This window comes from Bufo bufo, chromosome 9, assembly GCF_905171765.1.
Source record: "Bufo bufo chromosome 9, aBufBuf1.1, whole genome shotgun sequence".
Lineage (NCBI taxonomy): Eukaryota > Metazoa > Chordata > Amphibia > Anura > Bufonidae > Bufo > Bufo bufo.
In genome coordinates this window covers 21055569-21076852 of record NC_053397.1, presented here as the reverse complement: position 1 = coordinate 21076852, position 21284 = coordinate 21055569, and the positions used below count along the sequence as shown (strand labels likewise).

The window sequence follows — 21284 nt, the reverse complement described above, 5'->3', positions numbered from 1 at the left end:
CGCCCGTTCACAGAACAATCTGTGCACAGAGGGGGAAGGGCAGCAGGTTTTAGTTCAAAGGTCCCCCCTCCTGTGCCCTGGGGGCATCGACAACCCAGGCACCAGGACACTGAAGCTCTGGAGACAGCGGGTGTGCAGATCTCCCTTTAGTTTTCTATGCAGAGCCCGATAGTTTCTTCTGAAGGTACGAGCAACCTCCATTCACTAGGAGATGCTATCACATTCTGATCGGTGGGGATCTGACGGCCCCCCGTAAGTCTGGCAGTGCTCCTGCCACCGCTCGTCCCCATGCAGGACAGCGGTGTGCCGGCGGAAGATCGGGATTACACAGCACTATCCGCCGCTGGCAAATGCAGATCATTCAGCACGCTGAAAGAAATGTATTGCCCAATGAACGAGCATCGGGCAATCAGAGGCGGTATTGGACTAGGAACGCTCGTCAGTGATTATCGAGCAGAAAATCTGTCCGTCTAATATACCCTTTAGACGAGACGATCCGCTGCCCGGGAACGATGATTGAGGTGTCCGCACCACAGAGCATTTCACTTGTTCATCGGGTGATCTGTGGCACCTTTAGGGCTCATTCACACAAGCGAGTCTTCAGGGTGCGATGTGTGAAGCAAACGTATAGCCTCCGGACGGAATCCTGACCCATTGAATTGAATGGGTCTGTATACATGAGCGTAGTTTTTCACGCATCATTTCTCCATTCAGGAAAAAAAAAACGCAGCATGTTCCATATTTCACGCAGCCCTGGCTCCATAGAAGTGACTGGAGCTTCAGTGACAAACACCTCTGGATGCAATGCATTTATCACTGATGGTTGCTAGGATACGTAGACTGTTATTCTTCAGTGCGCGTGAGAAAAATCGCGCATGTTTGGTACCCAAACCCGAACTTCTTCACAGAAGTTCGCGCTTGGGATCGGTGTTCTGTAGATTGTATTATTTTCCCTTATAACATGGTTATAAGGGAAAATAATAGCACTCTGAATACAGAATGCAAAGTACAATAGCGCTGGAGGGGTTAAAAAAAATGTAAAAAAAATTTAACTCACCTTAATCCACTTGTTCGCGCAGCCGGCATCTCTTCTTTTTTCTTTCTTCAGGACCTGGCTAAAGGACCTGTGGTGACGTCACTGCGCTCATCACATGGTCCATCACATAAACCATCACCGTGGTGATGGATCATGTGACGGACCATGTGATGAGCGCAGTGACATCACCACAGGTCCTTTTCCTCACAGATGAAGACAGAAGAGAAGCCAGGCTGCGCGAACAAGTGGATTAAGGTGAGTTTCATTTTTATTTATTTTTTTAACCCCTCCAGCCCTATTGTACTATGCATTCTGTATTAAGAATGCTATTATTTTCCCTTATACACGGCCACAGTTCCGTGTGCATTCCGCATCACGGATGCGGCCTCATTCACTTCATTGGGTCCGCAAATCCGTAATTGCAGAACGACCGCACGGAACGGGACCCCTCGGAAGCACTACGGAGTGCTTCCGTGGGGTTGCGTCCCGTACTTCCGTTCCGCAAAAAGATAGAACATGTCCTATCTTTTTGCGGAACGGGCGGATCGCGGACCCATTAAAGTGAATGGGTCCGCGATCCGATATGGCTGACCTACGGCCGGCGATCGTGCATTGCGGCCCGCAATTTGCGGTCCGCAACACAGACACGGGTGTGAACTCGGCTTAAGACTTTTCATTGACTGTTCTGGTTGCCAGGCAGCTTTTCCAGACAAACTTGGGCTAATTTCACCCTTGCGGCAGAGTGATCCGGCAATCTGAATGCAAACGGACAGCATTTGTAGACTGATCCGGATGCGGATCCGTGTTACAAATGCATTGCAAGAACGGATCCGTCTCTCTGCATGTCATCCAAAAAAACAGATCCGTTATTAATTTTTTTCACATTTTTACCGGTCTGCACATGCGCAGACTGGAAGGACTGATCCGGCATTCCGGCATTTTGAATGCCGGATACGGCACAAATACATTTCAATGTAAGTTAATGCCAAATCCGGCATTCCGGCATGACTGAACTGAAGACATCCTGATGCATCCTGAACGGATCGCTCTCCATTCAGAATGCATGGGGATATAACTGATCAGTTCTTTTCCGGTTATTGAGCCCCTAGGACGGAACTCTGTGCCGGAAAAGAAAAACGCTAGTGTGAAAGTGCCCTAAAACGAGAGCTAATTAATAACTGATGACATATTTAGGGCACTTTCACACAGCACACCAATCCATTGGGGGTCATTTACTAACGCCACGTCAGTTTTTGACGTATAAGTCACAAGACTTTTTAACTGCCCATGCAACGTTATTTCGTCATATGGGTGTTGTTATGCTGTCCTGGGGACTGGAGGGGCTAGGACATCGGCCCCTGTGAATTCAACAACATTTATGCCAGGTGTAAATGATGTGTAAAATGTACTCAGGTCAGGGACTGGAGTAGATTCCAAACCAGGCCCTCAGACTGCCAGAGGATGCGCCTTATTTAAAAAGAGGCACAAGCATCCTTATAAGGCCTCCTGCACAGGACCGTATGGCTTTTTCAGTATTTTGCGGTCCGCAAGAAATACGGATGACGTCCGTGTGCATTCAGTTTTTTTGCGGAACGGAACAGCTGGCCCCTGATAGAACAGTACTAGCCTTGTCTGTTATGCGGATAATAATAGGACATGTTCTATCTTTGAACGGAACGGAAAAACGGAAATACGGAAACGGAAGTCATAAGGAGTGCCTTCCATTTTTTTGGGCGGATCCATTGAAATGAATGGTTCCGTATGCAGAACTCAAAAAACGGAACGGAAACTGAAAAAAAAAGGCCTTAATTAGGCGCATCCTCCAGCAGATGCCGGTGTAAAATGGCATTTTATAATAGATCCCCCCCATTGACGTTAACGCATCAGTGGTTTTTCCATGGACTGTGGGTCAGTTATGACTCCATGAAAGCATGTCCTATTTTTTCCATGATTACGGATCACTCACGTACATTATTGTCTACGGGGTTTGTGAAAACCACGGGCACGACACAGATGCCATACATGTTTGGTCCATGGTTTTCATGGAGGTTGAAACTAATTTCAACCCAGCAGCGTCCGTAGAATACGGATGACACGCGGAGGGCAAAAAATGGACACACTGGCCAAACACGGATCCCACTGACCGTCTTGTCACAGATGTCCTCAGACACGTGACTGAATCCTTACTGGTGATTTCTGGTAATAATTACTCTTATTACTAGGAGCAGAACATTACTGATACAATGTATCCTCCAGGATGAGAGCGGACGCGCGCCCTCTGCAGGTCAGAGCAGGAACACCCTGCTGCAGTGTGTAGAATGGGAGCTTGAGCTCCACACATTACGGTAGGATCCCTCCCACCTCTGTGTCTCCTCTGCCCCCCTCCCCCTGCCCTGACAATCGGATACGTGGTGCCTGCAGCCCCGCAGCTCCCTGTGGAAGCTTCTCACAATGCTGCCTGCAATGCTGATCCCCAAGGGGTGAGCCCCTCTAAGTATGATCTGCAAGGAAGACCCCGAGTGACTGCCACCCCCCCCCCCCCCCCCCCTTCACCATGAGGACCCATTGCAAGCTCCTGGCCAGCTTGCTTTGCCTCGGGGGGCTTCTGATCTTGTATCTCTTGCTGGGGAATGCAGATGAGCCCCCTGTTATAGGAACCAGGAGAACCAAACTTCCAGCCCCTTCTGGACAGGACAAGGTGCAGCCCACCCCAACTCCTGGACACTTCAGAGCCATAGAGGAGCACAACAAGCCAAAGAGAGAGTCCAGGGTGAAGAAGAAGAAGAAAAGCAACGTGAAGGCGAAACCTGCTAAAATTAGGTAAGAAGGACCAGGATGCAGCTGCTGCAGAACTTCTTGGCAGATGTTGTGTACTTTGAGATCATGATTGATGCCACGTAGTCCTCATCATAAGTTCTGTTTATTGATAAGGACGGTGTCTTATTTGTTTACTGTCCCTTGTTTATACAAATAGATACAATGTATCAACTGGCATTACTCCTGTCCATAGATACAATAGATTACAATGCTCTCTTCAAGGAATTTTCCTCTTTTATCCATGTCACTGACACACGTCAGAAGATAACATTGGTGGTCATGGGCTGTGATTGATAACGCCCCCTTGGCTGAATTTAGTGGAGTTTTGTCAGTTATAATTAGGCATTGTGCACGTGGATTGCATGCGGATTCATTAATTTCTATGGGTGCGCAAAAATTTCGGACAGCGCGTGGATGTCACCCGCAAATTGTTTAACGTGCCCTGTTTTGCGGACAGGAATGGGCATTTGGCTTCATGCACAAGACCATATTCCTTTTTTGCAAACCGCAGATCCAGATATTGCCCGTGTCCATGTTCGCCAAGAGGACAAGAATAGGACACGTTCTATATTTTGCGGAGCGGCCACACGAATGTGGACAGCAATGGACGACATCCGTGTGCTGTGCATATTTTTAGACCCATAGAAATTAAGGGGGCCGCGTGTGATTCAAAAAATAAATAAATAGGGAATGGACACGGAAATATATGCGTGAGGGGCCTTCCTATAACGAAATTGTGGCATGCACATGGACCGGGTCTGTATTTTGCCGATCTGCTGATTGCAAAGAGGGGGATTTCCATGTGCATGGTGCCTGAGGCCACTGAAATCAATGATATGGAGCCACTCTGCTGGGGAAGCGAATGGAAGTTTTGCCCCAGGCGAAAAATAGCCGAGCTACTTCTAGTCATGGAACGTGCTGAAGGGGTTAAAAGGCAGTATTACGGCCCACATAAGGACTCTTTCAAATGTCTGTGTCCTTGAAGACATCTGTGACACGATGGTCAGTGGTTCATCCATGAACGGTCCGTGTTCGGTCCCTGTGTCCGTTTTTTGCCCTCCATGTGTCATCTGTATTCCACGAACTCTGCTCAGTTGAATATTCGTTTCCAGAGCATCTCCTGTAGACCGGACTAAACACAGATGGCATCCATAGGTTTTCTCTGATCCATAGACTATAATTTGCATGAGGGATCCACAATCGTGGACAAAAATGTGGGACTATAACACATTTAAAGGGGTATTCTGGTTGTATGAGGTTATCCTCTATCCACAGAAAAAGGGATAACTATTAGATCGCTGGGGGTCCTACCTTTGTCCCTTTTCTGACGAGCGAGTTCCACGCATTGGACTCGCAGCGTGAGTATACGGCAGCTCCCGTCCTGACCTCCCATCACTGACAGGGTCGCATAGCATTATATTGATTTATGGTGCTATTTAACCCCTACAGTTCTGGCATTGTGCCAGTGTTATGCAATACATTCCAGAACTGTAAGGGTTACATAGCATCATAAATCAATATAATGCTATGCGACCCTGTCAGTGCTGGGAGGTCAGGACGGGAGCTGCCGTATACTCACGCTGCGAGTCCAATGCGTGGAACTCGCTCGTCTGAAAGGGGCCTTTGGGATCCCCATTGATCAAGAGAATGAGGACTCTGGAACCCCCCGAAATGAACAGACCAGACGGTTGGGCAGGCCTTCCATTCATTTCTAGCAGTGCGCTGTACTCTGCTATCTCCAGAACTCCTATAGAAGTGAATAAAGTGGCAGTGCACATGCCTGACTGGTCGCTCCATCCTTTTCCAGGGGCTCCAAAGGGGGTACAGGGGGGCTGTTCTCTTGATGCGTGCCCCCCCCCCCCCCCGATCTGAGAGTTACTTGTAACAACCATAATACCCCTTTAAGGGGGTGGAGCATGACACAGTAATACTCCCTTCGGTGTTCTTTAAATTCCTGTTCTGCAACTTTAAGACAGGCCGCCATCTACATTCCGTGATATTCTGAATGACAGCATTAATTTGCAGCATTGCTGGGACTCATAGTTCCCCCCCCCCCCCCCCAGAGTTGATGACCCCCATCCCTATATCTCGGCAGTATGTGTAACATTTCGGTGATATATGCCTCCTGCCATCCGCCAGAGCCATAAAGCGTGCCCGATACTCCTGATGTGAAATTGCTGTACGGAGAATGATTACGGCTGCGTTTAGCGAGTGATTCGCTCGGTGTCGGCGGTAATCTATCACTTCCTGCGTCTCTGTCGTCCCATCGTTTTAATGGAAGCACAAGTTTTAATTTGATGGATGGTAAAAAGTTGGGATCTGGCATAAAGTTGAGTTCACTGTGGTTTTACCTGAGCGAAGCCTTGTCCACATCCGTGCCGAGAAACCAAGAGCGATGTCTCTGCGCCGGGACTCTCAGCTCAGCACCCGATGATCTAGGGAGTGGAGTGCGGAGATGGGGTCCGCTTAAAGGGGCATTACCATGTGGGCATTTATTTCCATCCATCCATAGGATAAGCCATAAGGCCCCTTTCACACGAGCGAGGCAGATTGGCTCAGGGTGCGTTCAGGCTGCGTTCAGTGAAACTCGGACCATTTTGCAAGCAAGTTCAGTCAGTTTTGTCTGCAATTGCGTTCAGTTTTTTTCCGCGCAGGTGCAATGCGTTTTGATGCGATTTTCACACGCGTGATAAAAAACTGAAGGTTTGCAAACAACATCTCCTAGCAACCATCAGTGAAAAACGCACCGCATCCGCACTTGCTACCGGATACAATGCGTTTTTTTCACTGAAGCCCCATTCACTTCTATGAGGCCAGGGCTGCGTGAAAAACACCGAATATGGCCTCCTGCACACGACCGTAGGTGTCCCGTTGCCGTATTGCAAACCGCATTTTTTCGGCTCCGCAATACACGGGCACCGTCCCGTGTGCATTCCGGTATCACGGATGCGGACCCGTTCCCTTTAATGGGTCCGCAAATCCGGAAATGCGGAATGGTGCGAAACGGAAATCCTACGGAAGCACTACGGAGTGGTTCCGTGGGGTTTCGTCCCGTACTTCTGTTCTGCAAAAAAGATAGAACGTGTCCTATCTTTTTGCAGAACGGCCAGATCGCGGACCCGTTAAAGTGAACGGGTCCGCGATCTGCTGCGGCTGCCCCGCGGTCGGTGTTTGTGCACTGCGGCCCGCAGCACGGCCACGGGGCGCACACTTTCGCTTGCAGGAGGCCTATAGAACATGCTGCGTTTTTCACGCAACGCATCTACATCTCCTAACAACCATCAGTGAAAAAACGCATTCCGTCACATCACCGCTGCAGCCAGGTAAATTTCGCCCAGCGGAGAGAACAGGAACAGAGGTAGTTCTGTCCTGCAGTCTGATACCGAGGGTTGTCAGGTATTTTCCTGAAACCGGACAACCCCTTTAGGCCTCATGCACACGACCGTTGCGTTTTTTTTTGCGGTCCACAAACCGCTGATCCGCAAAAAACGGAAGCCGCCCGTGTGCTGCGGAACGGAACGGGCGACCCATTGTAGAAATGCCTATTCTTGTCCGCAAAACAGACAAGAATAGGACATGCTCTTTTTTTGTGCTGGGCCACGGAACGGAGCAACGGATGCGGACAGCACACGGAGTGCTGTCTGCATCTTTTGCGTCCCCATTGAAGTGAATGGGTCCGCCTCCGAGCCGCAAAAACTGCGGCTCGGATGCGGACCACAACAGCGGTCGTGTGCATGAGGCCTTAAAGGGATATTCTCTTCTGAGGCAATCGCTAGGATATACCCCCATTGCCTGATAGGCGCGGGTCCCACTGCTGCGCAAAGTTGGGGGCTGGAGGACTCCAGTTCGGCCACCACCAAGCACTCTCCCCATAGAAGTGAATGGAAGTGCACTACGAATGTCGCCGCTCCCATTCACTTCTATAGGCCTGACGGAAATAGCCAGCGCTCGGCTATTTTGGGCGGCCCCATAGAAATGAATGAATGGTGGCTGCGCATGTGCAGTGCGCCCTCCACCACTTTCGGGGCTCAGTTTAGGAGATGGGTGTGGGACCTGCACCTGTCAGACAATGGGGGGCATATCCTAGCGAAAAGCCCCTTAAGTCCCTACACTGTAATAAGTTATTATGCCATGTGCATCTGGATACATTTGGGGCATGTGCCCTGGAGCCTCCGGCCCCCATCCTCCCTATTGGCGTCTGCCTATCCTGTATGTGGAGTCTGTGTCCGAGAGGTGAGATGGGGGCCGAGGGGCCTTCTCTGACCTCCACCTGCCCCTGGTCGCCTATAGTTAATGAGCCCCGCTGGCTTTAGGGCCCAGCTTCTCAGCAAGACTTTGCATACTTGGCGTAATAAAGAGGAATACTAAAGAGCGCGTTTGGCAGATGGGATCCGTGCGCACGAAGCTGCGCTGGAAGGGTCAGGCTGTGATCTCATTCTGCTCCGGCTTTGTGCTGCGCTGGGAAGGGCTTTACGCTCTGATCTGGATTGCGTTCTCCAGACTTCTCGGTTGTGTAATGAACATTTGGCGGCCGTTCCGCGCTGGCTTATCGGGTTCTGTCCTGTGGTTATTATAACAATGGGCTATTATAGTTCCATGTACACTCCTACGCCAGGGCACAAAGGGTCACTGGCACAGAATGGATACCGCTTATTAGAGGATGAGCGAATTTCCGCTTATGAAATTAGTTCACACTTCGTTTGGTGGCAAAAGCAGAATTGCGTGATGGAGTTACGGATTCCGTTACCACCGACCATAACGCAATTCTATGCATTCCGTTATTCATTCCGTCATAATAGAAGTCTATGGGCTGCAGAACGGATCCATTCAGAGGACTCCCCTGCATAACGGAAACGGGATGGATTCGTTCTGCAGCCCATAGACTTCTATTATGACGGAATGAATAACGGAATGCCTCTGAAGGCATAGAATTGCGTTATGGTCGGTGGTAACGGAATCCATAACTCCATTACGTAATTCTGCTTTTACCACCAAACGAAGTGTGAACTAATTTCATAAGCGGAAATTCGCTCATCTCTACCACTTGTCTCTCCTGCTGTTCTCTGATCATTGCGTCCGGCGGCTGTCCTGCCTGCAAATGTCAACTGTCTCTTTATATGGTTTTTGCTTCCTGGAAAATGTCTTAAAGGGATCCTTTTTGCCCTCTCCCCCCTTCCAGTGCTAGAGTGGGTGAAACAATATCTGTGCACAAAGGCAGGGGTTAGGGGGCATTCTGGTGACAATGAAAAACGTCTGTGTGCAACCCGCATCACGGATGCCGACCCATTCACTTGAATGGGTCCGCAATTCCGGAGATGGGGAACGGAGTCACGGAACGGAACACCGAAAAGCACTATGGAGTGCTTCCGTGGTGTTTCTTTCAGTTGTTCCACACCGCAAATAAATATGACATGTTATAGTTTTTTTGCGGTGCGGACAGACCACGGACCCATTCAAGTTAAATGGGTCCGGCCCGCTGCACGGATGTTGCCCGTGCATTAGGGACTGCAATTGCGGTCCCCAATGCACGGAACAGCCCCACAACGGCCGTGTGCATGAGGCCTTAGGCCTCTTTCACACGGGCGTTGCGGGAAAAGTTTCCCTTATAACATGGTTATAAGGGAAAAAAATAGCATTCTGAATACAGAATACATAGTACAATAGCGCTGGAGGGGTTAAAAAATAATAATAATTATTTAACTCACCTTAATCCACTTGCTCGCGCAGCCGGCATCTCCTTCTGTCTTTATCTTAGCTGTGTGCAGGAAAAGGACCTGTGGTGACGTCACTCCGGTCATCACATGGTCCGTCACATGATCTTTTACCATGGTGATGGATCATGTGACGGACCATGTGATGACCAGAGTGACGTCACCACAGGTCCTTTTCCTGCACACAGCTAAGAAGAAGACAGAAGAGATGCCGGCTGCGCGCGCAAGTGGATTAAGGTGAGTTAAATAATTTTTATTTATTTTTTAACCCCTCCAGCGCTGTTTTACTATACATTCTGTATTCAGAATGCTATTATTTTCCCTTATAACCATGTTATAAGGGAAAATAATAATGATCGGGTCTCCATCCCGATCGTCACCTAGCAACCATGCGTGAAAATCGCACCGCATCCGCACTTGCTTGCGGATGCTTGCGATTTTCACGCAGCCCCATTCACTTCTATGGGGCCTGCGTTGCGTGAAAAACGCACAAAATAGAGCATGCTGCGATTTTCACGCAACGCACAAGTGATGCGTGAAAATCACCGCTCGTGTGAACAGCCCCATAGAAATGAATGGGTCAGGATTCAGTGTGGGTGCAATGCGTTCACCTCACGCATCGCATCCGAGCGGAATACTCGCCCGTGTGAAAGGGGCCTAATACCTTATCTCTGTGGAGGCTCCACTTCTGGTTTTGGCTCACAATCACTGACTGAACCCTGAGGCCTCGTTCACATTTCTGTGTCCGTTTGTCTGTAAAAAAAATCAGTCCGTGTTTAATCCATGAAGATATCCGTAAAGGATATCCGTGTGTCCGTTTTTTGCCCTCCGCGTGTCATGGTTCTTCTACTGGCACGGCTCGGCTGAAAATAAATTTTAAAAGAATCTCCTCTCAGTGGTCAGTGAAAAATGGACCAAACGCGGACGCCATCCACGTCCATCTGTGACTCCATACACTTCAGTGGGCACGTTTGGACCGCATCACGGACCAAAGTAGTGCATGTCTCCTCCGTAATTTTTTTCACCAACCCAAGGTCAGTAAGAAGAATACTGATGTGTGAACAAATACCTTAAAATCAATGGGAACATGTGCCGTCTGTGGAAAATGCGGACAGCACACGTCGGTGAAAAACGGAAACGTGAACGTGGCCTGACTGTAAAATCGGCCTGAGCGTTATTTTTGCTTTTTTTCTATCAATATAGATATCCCGAATGCAGGCCTTTGTGCTGTAGATAAACTTCTAATAGAAGCGTTAAACCTCATCCACATGACAATCCGCAAACTACGCATATTGGCGACGTGCATCCCACGATTTCTGCGGGCCCTGTTGTCAAAATGCCTTTTCTTGGAGAATGGAGAAGAATAGGACATGTGCACATATGGATGCGGACAGCGCGCGGTGAAATGAAATGGTCCCCATCCAGTCCGCAAAAAAATGCGGATCGGATGTGGAAGAAAATACAGTCGTGTAAGAGGCCTAAAGCTACTCTCACACTGGCGTTTTTACCGGATCCGGCAGGATTCAGCAAAAACGTTTCCGTAACTGATAATACAACCGTCTGCATCCGTTATGAACGGATCCGATTGTATCATCTTTAACATTGCCAAGACGGGGGACGGATCCGTTTTCTATTGTGTCTTGCTCCACACCACATCGCGGACAGAAAAACGCTGCTTGCCGCCGCTCGTCTCCTCCCAAACTGAACGGAATGCATTCTGGCGCACTCTGTTTCGTTCAGTTCAGTTTTGTCCCCATTGACAATGGGAAGCATTTTCCCTTTCCGCTATTAAGATCCTATGACGGATCTCAATAGCGGAAAGGGAAAGCGCAAGTGTGAAAGTAGCCTTAAATGTGCGTTCCGGAAGACAAAGTCGTCCGGCTAGGAGAAAATGAATGGGGAATCTCCTGCGTTTTTACAGTGCAGATATTTGTAACGTGTCCTCTCTCCGCTGTTACGGAGCCGGCCGCTCGTGTCGCGTCTCTGTCGAGCTTGGCAGGCGATATAACGCGGAGCCTCCGCGTTTCATTGATTGCGCAGTTTAAAAAGGGATTTGTGGGTTTTGACGGCTTTATCAGCGAAGAGGCGAAACACAAATTTTCCTGTAGAGATTTCCAGGCGCTTTTGATGAATTTGATACCTCGGTATTCGGAGGCTGTATCCTCCGTCAGCCTCCCCGCTCTTGTCTTGTCTGTCACGCTCTCTGGGGTAGACGTGACACAGATTCCGCCGGCTCGGCTGGAATACGTTATCTGTCCCGCACTCAGCAGGGGGTTTGTTGCAGCAGAAGCCGGAGATCACAGGATTGCGGATTGTCAGCCATCAGAGTCGCTGACTACGAGCTGATGTGATGGGAATTGGCGCGGCTGCTTCAAGTAGGCCGGAGAGAGATGGTTGGCAGACTAATGATCGCTCCGTCACGGGAGGAGACGAGCGGCGGTAAAAGTCCTCTAGAACCTGGTACGGGGGTATAATTGTAGGGGGGTCTGGACACTGCTGCCTGAGGGGGCGCTGTGGCATCCTGTTTCTATGGCATAGTGCAATTGTCTGTATTATGTATGTGCACCGCTCCTCATATGTACAGCGCTATGGAATGAATGGCGCTTTAATAATAATAATAATAATAATAATGGTTCCGCAAAAAAAACTGAATGTGTTCCATATGCATTCCGTTTCTGTATTTCCGTTCCGTTGAAAGATAGAACATGTCCTATGTTTGGCCGCAAATCACATTCCGTAGCTCCATTAAAGTCAATGGGTCCGCAAAAAAAACAGAACACATACGGAAATGCATCCATATGTCTTCTGTATCTGTTCCGTTTTTGCTGAACCATCTATTAAAAATGTTATGCCCAGCCCAATGTTTTCTATGTAATTACTGTATACTGTATATGCCATACGGAAAAACAGAAAGGAAACGGAAACACAACGGAACTCAAAAACTGAACAACGGATCCATGAAAAACGGACCGCAAAAAACTCTAAAAGCCATACGTTCTTGTGAACTAGGCCTTAGAGATATACTGTACAATGGTTTTGCAAGCACCGCACCTGCCCATAGGTTGTCTGGTACTGCAGCTCTGTTCCACTGATGCGATGGGGGCCGAGCTGCAATACCATACGCAACCTGTGGACAATGATGGCGCTCTTTTTGAAAGAAAACAGCCATGATTTTCTAACCCTGGACAAAGGGCTCATGCACACGGCCGTTCCGTGCCTTTGAGGCCGAAATTTGTGGTCCCCGAAGCACGGGCATCATCCGTCTGGATTCCGCAAACGGATCCAGACCCGTTCATCTTGAATGGGTCTGTGATCCGTCCGCACCGCAAAAAAAAGGAACATGTTCTATTATTTATTTTTTTATGTGCAGAAGCACAGAGAGAAACCCCACGGAAACACTCCATAATGCTTCCGTGGGGTTCCATGCCTCCATTCCGCATCGGATCTTCCGGATGGCCCGTATATTGCGTGTGAGCCCCAAGTCATAGGGACAGATTCTCCTTATAGTGTACCTCCGGTTACGAACATCACAATGTTTTAGTCTGATTCATGTTAGAATTTGTAAACATTAATTTTTATTTATAATATTATTGTTATTATTCATTAATAATTTGTTACTAGAGACGAGCGAATTTCATATTTTGAAATTCGTTCGCGCTTCGTTTGGTGGCAAAATGTGAATTGCATTATGGATTCCGTTACCACGGACCATAGCGCGATTCTAAAGGCATTCCGTTATGCATTCCGTCATAATAGAAGTCTATGGGCTGCAAAACTGATCCGTCCCGTTTCTGTTATGCAGGGGAGTCCTCTGGTCCGTGGTAACGGAATCCATAACGCAATTCACCTTTTACCACCAAACGAAGTGTGAACGAATTTCATAAGCAGAAATTCGCTCGTCTCTAGTTGTTACATTGCTCCAAATAGAGATAATTGCTAAAATGGTTTGTACCTGGAGCCACCAGTAGAGGGAGCTTAGCGTGTAAGTTCAATGGGACCATCTTGAGTTAGCTCCCCCTAGTGGCGACTGTGGGTAGCCAAGATTCTATCATTTAACTCTACAACTGTGTAATGGAATTAATCAGCAAGGAATTTTGGCCCTGAAACCCAATATTGGGTAATCTTAGCGCAACACATTGGATTTGTAAAACTTTTTTTGTTTTTTTTCTTGTTACACAAAGTTTTTCAGATCGGATTTAATTAACTCCAAACAACAAGTTTCCAGTTTGTACTTTTGGGCATTGCTTAACTTGGGCCTGATGTGTGTATACATTCCCTCTGCTCTGTTGGATCGAATTACCGTTTTATGTTTCCAGCGATGCAATTAAAACAGCTTTTTGTAATCTCAGAAATATTCCATTTGGCTTCCTGGCAGACGCTTGGACGCAAACCGCAGATAAGTCACGTGACCTGGCCTTGGTCGCTGCTCCTGTTACGGTCGTAGGCACAAGGTTTCCATACATCATTGAGGGGGGGGGGGTCAAGTTTTTGTATAAGCTAAGAGGCAATTACGGGTGCCCGCCATCTTTGCAATAAAAAAATCTAAAATCAAGTGAGATTAAAAAGAGAGCGCGGACTCCATTCCCCACAATTGGCAGAATTTTTTGTTCAAGTTTAAGAACTTAGGCCACTCTGTCCCTCCACCGAGCTTTACACTGCGGCTCTGCTTCTTCTGGTTGTCTGCTGTTCATTAGCACAAGCTCCCCCATAAGTCTGCTTTCTTACAGCAAGAATAGAATGATTAGGCCCCATTCACATAACTGTATTTTTGGTCACATCTGATCCGCAAAATTCAATGGGGCCACACGTGTATGTCTGTTCCGTGGACCAGAAAAAAAAAATAGAGAAAAATAAAATGTCCTGTTCTTGTCTGTTTTGCGGCATTTGTAACATAGGGCGGAATCTGTGGAAGAGGAAAATGCAGGGTGCACACGGCGGTGCTCATGCGGATCTGCAACGGACATGGTCGTGTGAATGGACCTTAAGATACAGGAAATAAAACAACCAGTGAGACAGAATTTCTTTTTTCCGGTAGATCCTGAGCAATATATATGCATACCAGTCGAAAACAGAGCGACTAATCCATTGCATAGACATAAATGATAAAATGACAGCTTCCTGCTGCCACCACTAGAGGGAGCTCAGGAGCTTACATACTGTTTTATTGATGCATTCAATGTATGACCAGTAAGCTCCTGAGCTCCCTCTGGTGGTGACTGTATGGAGCCATCATTTTATTTATTGTGTATGCAGCAACAGACCATTTATAAAGGTGCAAAAAGGTGAATATTCATATTACGATGAGCTTTTCCTGTCTCATCATACTCCTTTTTTTCTCTCCCTTTTTTGGAGCCTACAGATTAGAAGACCACTTAGTATCAGTCCATAATTGACAGGAACTTTATTGGGCTGATCAGTCCACCGCAGAACATCACACAATGGCGTGTCCCGACGCTCCCTCTCCGCTCAGTGGCGCGACAGCCGTCATTTATTAACTTTGCAGGTAATTGTCTCTAGGTTGTCGAATCCATGAGATAAAAATCGACAGCGAACCCTTCTTATCCGCGCAGGAATCAATGGTTGTGCTGCGCTGCGTCTCTTCAGAGAATGACACTTGATAAACAGCTTTTCTAAGCAGATGTGAGGCGAGGAACTCTTTTTATAAAGCCGTAATTGATTGATCTGCCACAGGGAAAATGGATACAAATGCGCTTTTTGATTTTCGGATTCCCTCCCGGGTAATTGTTGGAATAAGACGCTGCTCATGCAACGGGCGCCTCCCCCTAGGGCCCTCTATATAAAGTGTCCCAGGTGTAGGAAATGCCAAGTGGTATGTTACGGCCTAAAATGTCTCTTTGTGTGTGTCACGGTGCTCCTACCTGGATACTGCTGGACCCCAGGCTTTGGCTCCGAAGCAATAAATAGGGGGAATAATTGAGGGATAAAAGAATAACTTGAGTCCAGACCTTGAGATGAAGTTCAATGGCAGCTTTACTTCGCATAAACGGTCTCCAGAACAGTTTACAGGCTTTGTCTTGGTTCCAGCAGGCTTTAGCATGAAACTGGCAGGCAAACTCCACTCTGCTATATCTGTTTTGACTCTGCTGCACTGACAGGCTGGCTGTATAACTCAGCTTCTTCTGTATGCTGCACTTCTTCTCTGTAGTCTGTCTCTAGATTAGGCCAGGGAACTTTCCTCCTGGCTCCTGAGGCTTCAAGCTTTGGCCTACATGGCCAGCAGAGCTTAAGGTGCTCTGGCTGGCGTGGGCATGTCCAGCAGAGACGTGCCCCTGCACACCCTTCCCCTAAACTAGACTGGAACTAGAACTTCTGCCCCACCCTTCCTGCAGGAAGTAGGACTCGCCTACCTCTCTCCAGAGGGGGGGGGGGGGGGGGTTAGAATGGAATGGAAGGTTCCATTCTATCTAAGTATAGCTCTGCACTGTTTGCTGCCACCTGCTGGTGAACCAAGCACATTACATGAACAGTTATATAACATTAGAAATGCACAGTGTGAAGGGCCTAAAATAAATGCATAAGATGACATGAGGTTAGACCAATAAAGCCAGTAGCAAGGTGCATAAGTGGTAACACAATTGTAATAGATGGCAGAGTTTTTTTATTTTATTTTTTGGCAAAACGTTTTACTCTGCAGGTATAAGTAATTTTGTGACTTCCATTTACAGGTAGTGGTGCAGGCGGCCGATCAGCAATTATGAAAAATGTTTATGGTTAAAGGGGATTTTTAGGAAGATTTAAAGGGATTGTCTTGCAGTCATCCTAAATTATTTCATTGGGGTGAAAAGCTGCTACCGGGCCCCTTTGGTTATCTCCCACTAGGAGAAAAACTTGGGCATATTGAAATCCAACATGCCTGATCCTTCTTCCCTTCAAAAATTAAAATGGTCTTCCAGGAGTACAGTATGGACGACAGTATGGTGACGTCACTGGCCCAGGAAGAGGACGTAGCGCTCACGCGAGCACTGCGGCCTGTTCAAACAGCTGATCGTCAGGGGTCCTGTATCTCCTTGAGGAGAGCACCAGAGTCTTTTAGGCCATGCAATGCTCCCTGGGAAAAAAGGATATGCAGATTAGCTCCCTCTATAGTGCCACCTAGTGGACGAAGGCACTCAGTAATCAATGTCTGACTCTTTAACAGGCCTTGCAACATGGAAGTAAGAATATTAGCCAAACCAAGAGCCTTCTCCAAAAGGTAAAGGGGACCCATCTGGACAGAGCTGTTTCGGTCAGTACAGAGCAGGGTGCTAGGTGGATTTAAACAGTACGTGTGAACATGGCTCTAGTCCGGAGCAGAAGACCTGGACGTGAATGCAGTGCATGCATGAATAGAAACCTAGGAGCCAGTGAGACCGAATAGCAGTCAGTGTATCTTGGAGCGTTTCCTCCTCCTTTTCTCACTGCAACTTTATCCCATAGTTAGGAAGGAGCTCAACAATCTGGGATCACGGACAGCTGCTTCCATATGACCAGGACCCAGATGTCATTTCAGCTTGTGAGTTAAAGGATTCATATGAGATTAGAAAGATGAGCCTGCTTTTATTCCAGAGACAGCACCACTCTTGTCCACAGGCTGTATCTGGTACTGCGGCTGCTCTTTCTCATACATATGTGGCAGTCCTAGACACAACAGGCCTCATGCCCTTCATTAACGCCTGCACCAGCCACACAGTCATAGATCTTCCATAATAGTGACGTCATGGGTGCTCCGCTTAATAGTGACCGTCATGGGTGCTCCCCTAATAGTGACCGTCATGGGTGCTCCCCTAATAGTGACCGTCATGGGTGCTCCCCTAATAGTGACCGTCATGGGTGCTCCCCTAATAGTGACCGTCATGGGTGCTCCCCTAATAGTGACTGTCAAGGGTGCTCCCCTAATAGTGATCGTCACGGGTGCTCCCCTAATAGTGACTGTCACGGGTGCTCCCCTAATGGTGACCGTCACGGGTGCTCCCCTAATGGTGACCGTCACGGGTGCTCCCCTAATGGTGACCGTCACGGGTGCTCCCCTATTGGTGACCGTCACGGGGCTCCCCTAATGGTGACCGTCACGGGTGCTCCCCTAATGGTGACCGTCACGGGTGCTCCCCTAATGGTGACCGTCACGGGTGCTCCCCTAATGGTGACCGTCACGGGTGCTCCCCTAATGGTGACCGTCACGGGTGCTCCCCTAATGGTGACCGTCACGGGTGCTCCCCTAATGGTGACCGTCACGGGTGCTCCCCTAATGGTGACCGTCACGGGTGCTCCCCTAATGGTGACCGTCACGGGTGCTCCCCTAATGGTGACCGTCACGGGTGCTCCCCTAATGGTGACCGTCACGGGTGCTCCCCTAATGGTGACCGTCACGGGTGCTCCAGTAATGGTGACCGTCACGGGTGCTCCAGTAATGGTGACCGTCACGGGTGCTCCAGTAATGGTGACCGTCACGGGTGCTCCAGTAATGGTGACCGTCACGGGTGCTCCAGTAATGGTGACCGTCACGGGTGCTCCAGTAATGGTGACCGTCACGGGTGCTCCAGTAATGGTGACCGTCACGGGTGCTCCAGTAATGGTGACCGTCACGGGTGCTCCAGTAATGGTGACCGTCACGGGTGCTCCAGTAATGGTGACCGTCACGGGTGCTCCCCTAATGGTGACCGTCACGGGTGCTCCCCTAATGGTGACCGTCACGGGTGCTCCCCTAATGGTGACCGTCACGGGTGCTCCCCTAATGGTGACCGTCACGGGTGCTCCCCTAATGGTGACCGTCACGGGTGCTCCCCTAATGGTGACCGTCACGGGTGCTCCCCTAATGGTGACCGTCACGGGTGCTCCCCTAATGGTGACCGTCACGGGTGCTCCCCTAATGGTGACCGTCACGGGTGCTCCAGTAATGGTGACCGTCACGGGTGCTCCAGTAATGGTGACCGTCACGGGTGCTCCAGTAATGGTGACCGTCACGGGTGCTCCAGTAATGGTGACCGTCACGGGTGCTCCAGTAATGGTGACCGTCATGGGTGCTCCAGTAATGGTGACCGTCACGGGTGCTCCAGTAATGGTGACCGTCACGGGTGCTCCCCTAATGGTGACCGTCACGGGTGCTCCCCTAATGGTGACCGTCACGGGTGCTCCCCTAATGGTGACCGTCACGGGTGCTCCCCTAATGGTGACCGTCACGGGTGCTCCCCTTAATAGTGACCGTCACGGTTGCTCCCATAACAGCAAAAGCCACTGATGAATGTGGGTCATTATCACTTCCATTGCGCCAGGGCCTCTGATTTCTATTTTTTCGCTCAGGTGCATAAATTATCTGAGTCTAAAGGCCGGGGATAAGAGGCCGCGCTGCAGTCGGAGGGTTTGAAACCCATTCATTTAATCCTTGCTAATCTGGAAGATCTGAGGGGAGCAGAAGAGTTTCGGATCGTTCCTCTATTCTTATGGAAATGACGCAGAGCTTTTTTTTGTATTAACATGAAATAACTGTTGCGCTCGCACAAAAACCTCCGCTTGCCGGCTTTCTAGATGGCAGATCTGTCAGCAGAACGTGCTTTTATGTCTCAACGCCTTAAAGGGCCGGTAACCTAAAATACAAAGCATATATACAAGTGCACTATTGCAATGTGAACTGCTACTAACATTAACACTTAAATGTGGACCTGGAGGTTCTCAGAACTGGAAGTATATGAGAAATGAGTGACCATGGGGGGTTGGGGGAGCAGGTTATAGACGGCCTCAACCCTTCCCAAAATGACAGCGTTGAAATCGACAACACAGCAGGGGGTTGCTTTGAGTATAATATATCCGTTTTCTTATCCACTTTGGAGGCTCGTCCGGGATGAAGTATACAGTATTCAAGCTAGGAAGTCGCAACCCTGTTACTTTCATACTTGTTCCTGGGCAGTTTCTTCCCTATTGTGTCTGACTGTAAGCGCTCATGCATACGAACGTATATTTTTTTCTGTGTCTGTATATTTTTTTGTGGGTCGCATGCAGAACCATTCATTTCAATGGGTCCGCAAAAAAAAACGGAAGTTGCTTTGTGTGCATTCCATTTCCGTATTTCCATTCCACAAAAAAATAGAACATGTCCTATTATTGTCCGCATTACAGACAAGGACAGGACTGTTCTATTAGGGGCCAGATGTTCCGTTCCGCAATAAACGGAATGCACACGGACATCATCTGTATTTTTTTGCGGATCCGTGCTGTGTAAATTCCGTTGTATTACTGGACTGTGCAGGATAGAAGAACGCCGTGTGCTGCGTATTTGTATCCTTTTTTCTTCTTCTAACGTATACGTCAGACGGATGCGTAAAACATGATGTAAACCCACCCTAACCAGTACAGGCTGCCATATGCTGAAGACCACCTCACAGGGCGATATTTAGGACCTGCCACTTCATTATGGGGTTTCACTGGCCCATGCAGTTAGAGTTCCTCAATGTCACGCAGTCGTCTGCAAAAATCTTGCTCGTTTTCTTTCCCATAAAGCACAGAGGTCACGCAGGTTTTACGGTAATGTTACCATAGTCTCACTGCTCTTACCCTAAAGAATCCTCTTCTATGTTTGTGTACAAACCTTCTTTCCTCCAGACGCAGAGGATGTCCCCTCGTCACAGTCACAGTCCTGGGGATAAATAGATGATGGGAGAGATCTCTGTACTGACCCCTGATATATTTATACATAGTAATTAGATCTCCCCTCAGTCGTCTTTTTTCTAAAGCAAATAACCCTAATATTGATAATCTTTCAGGGTACTGTAGTTGCCCCATTCCAGTTATTACTTTAGTTGCCCTCCTCTGGACCCTCTCCAGCTCTGCTATGTCTGCCTTGTTTACAGGAGCCCAGAACTGTACACAGTACTCCATGTGTGGTCTGACTAGTGATTTGTAAAGTGGTAGGACTATGTTCCTATCACGGGAATCTATGCCCCTTCTGATGCAACCCATTATCTTGTTGGCCTTGGCAGCAGCTGCCTGACACTGGTTTTTGCTGCTTAGTTTGCTGTTTATTAAAATTCCTAGATCCTTTTCCATGTCAGTGTTACCCAGTGTTTTACCATTTAGTATGTACGGGTGACTTGCATTATTCCCTCCCATGTGCATAACCTTACATTTGTCAGTGTTAAACCTCATCTGCCACTTATCTGCCCAAGTCTCCAATCTATCCAGATCCCTCTGTAGTAGTATACTGTCCTCTGTAGTATATATATAGTATACTGTCCTCTGTAGTATCTATACAGTATACTGTCCTCTGTAGTATCTATACAGTATACTGTCCTCTGTAGTATCTATACAGTATACTGTCCTCTGTAGTATCTATACAGTATACTGTCCTCTGTAGTATCTATACAGTATACTGTCCTCTGTAGTATATATACAGTATACTGTCCTCTGTAGTATATATACAGGGAGTGCAGAATTATTAGGCAAGTTGTATTTTTGAGGATTAATTTTATTATTGAACAACAACCATGTTCTCAATGAACCCAAAAAAACTCATTAATATCAAAGCTGAATATTTTTGGAAGTAGTTTTTAGTTTGTTTTTAGTTTTAGCTATTTTAGGGGGATATCTGTGTGTGCAGGTGACTATTACTGTGCATAATTATTAGGCAACTTAACAAAAAACAAATATATACCCATTTCAATTATTTATTTTTACCAGTGAAACCAATATAACATCTCAACATTCACAAATATACATTTCTGACATTCAAA

At 48.0% G+C, this 21284-nt stretch overlaps 1 protein-coding gene across 1 annotated transcript in view; it reads left to right on the top strand.

The window, feature by feature from the left end:
- The first annotated feature begins 3427 nt into the window (after positions 1 to 3427).
- GXYLT2 (glucoside xylosyltransferase 2) overlaps positions 3428 to 21284 on the top strand; it is a 48548-nt gene continuing 30691 nt past the window's right edge. The window contains exon 1 of the mRNA XM_040407114.1: positions 3428 to 3856. Within this exon, the coding sequence (XP_040263048.1) occupies positions 3591 to 3856 (266 nt within the window). The 5' untranslated portion in view covers positions 3428 to 3590. The remainder of the gene's footprint in view (positions 3857 to 21284) is intronic.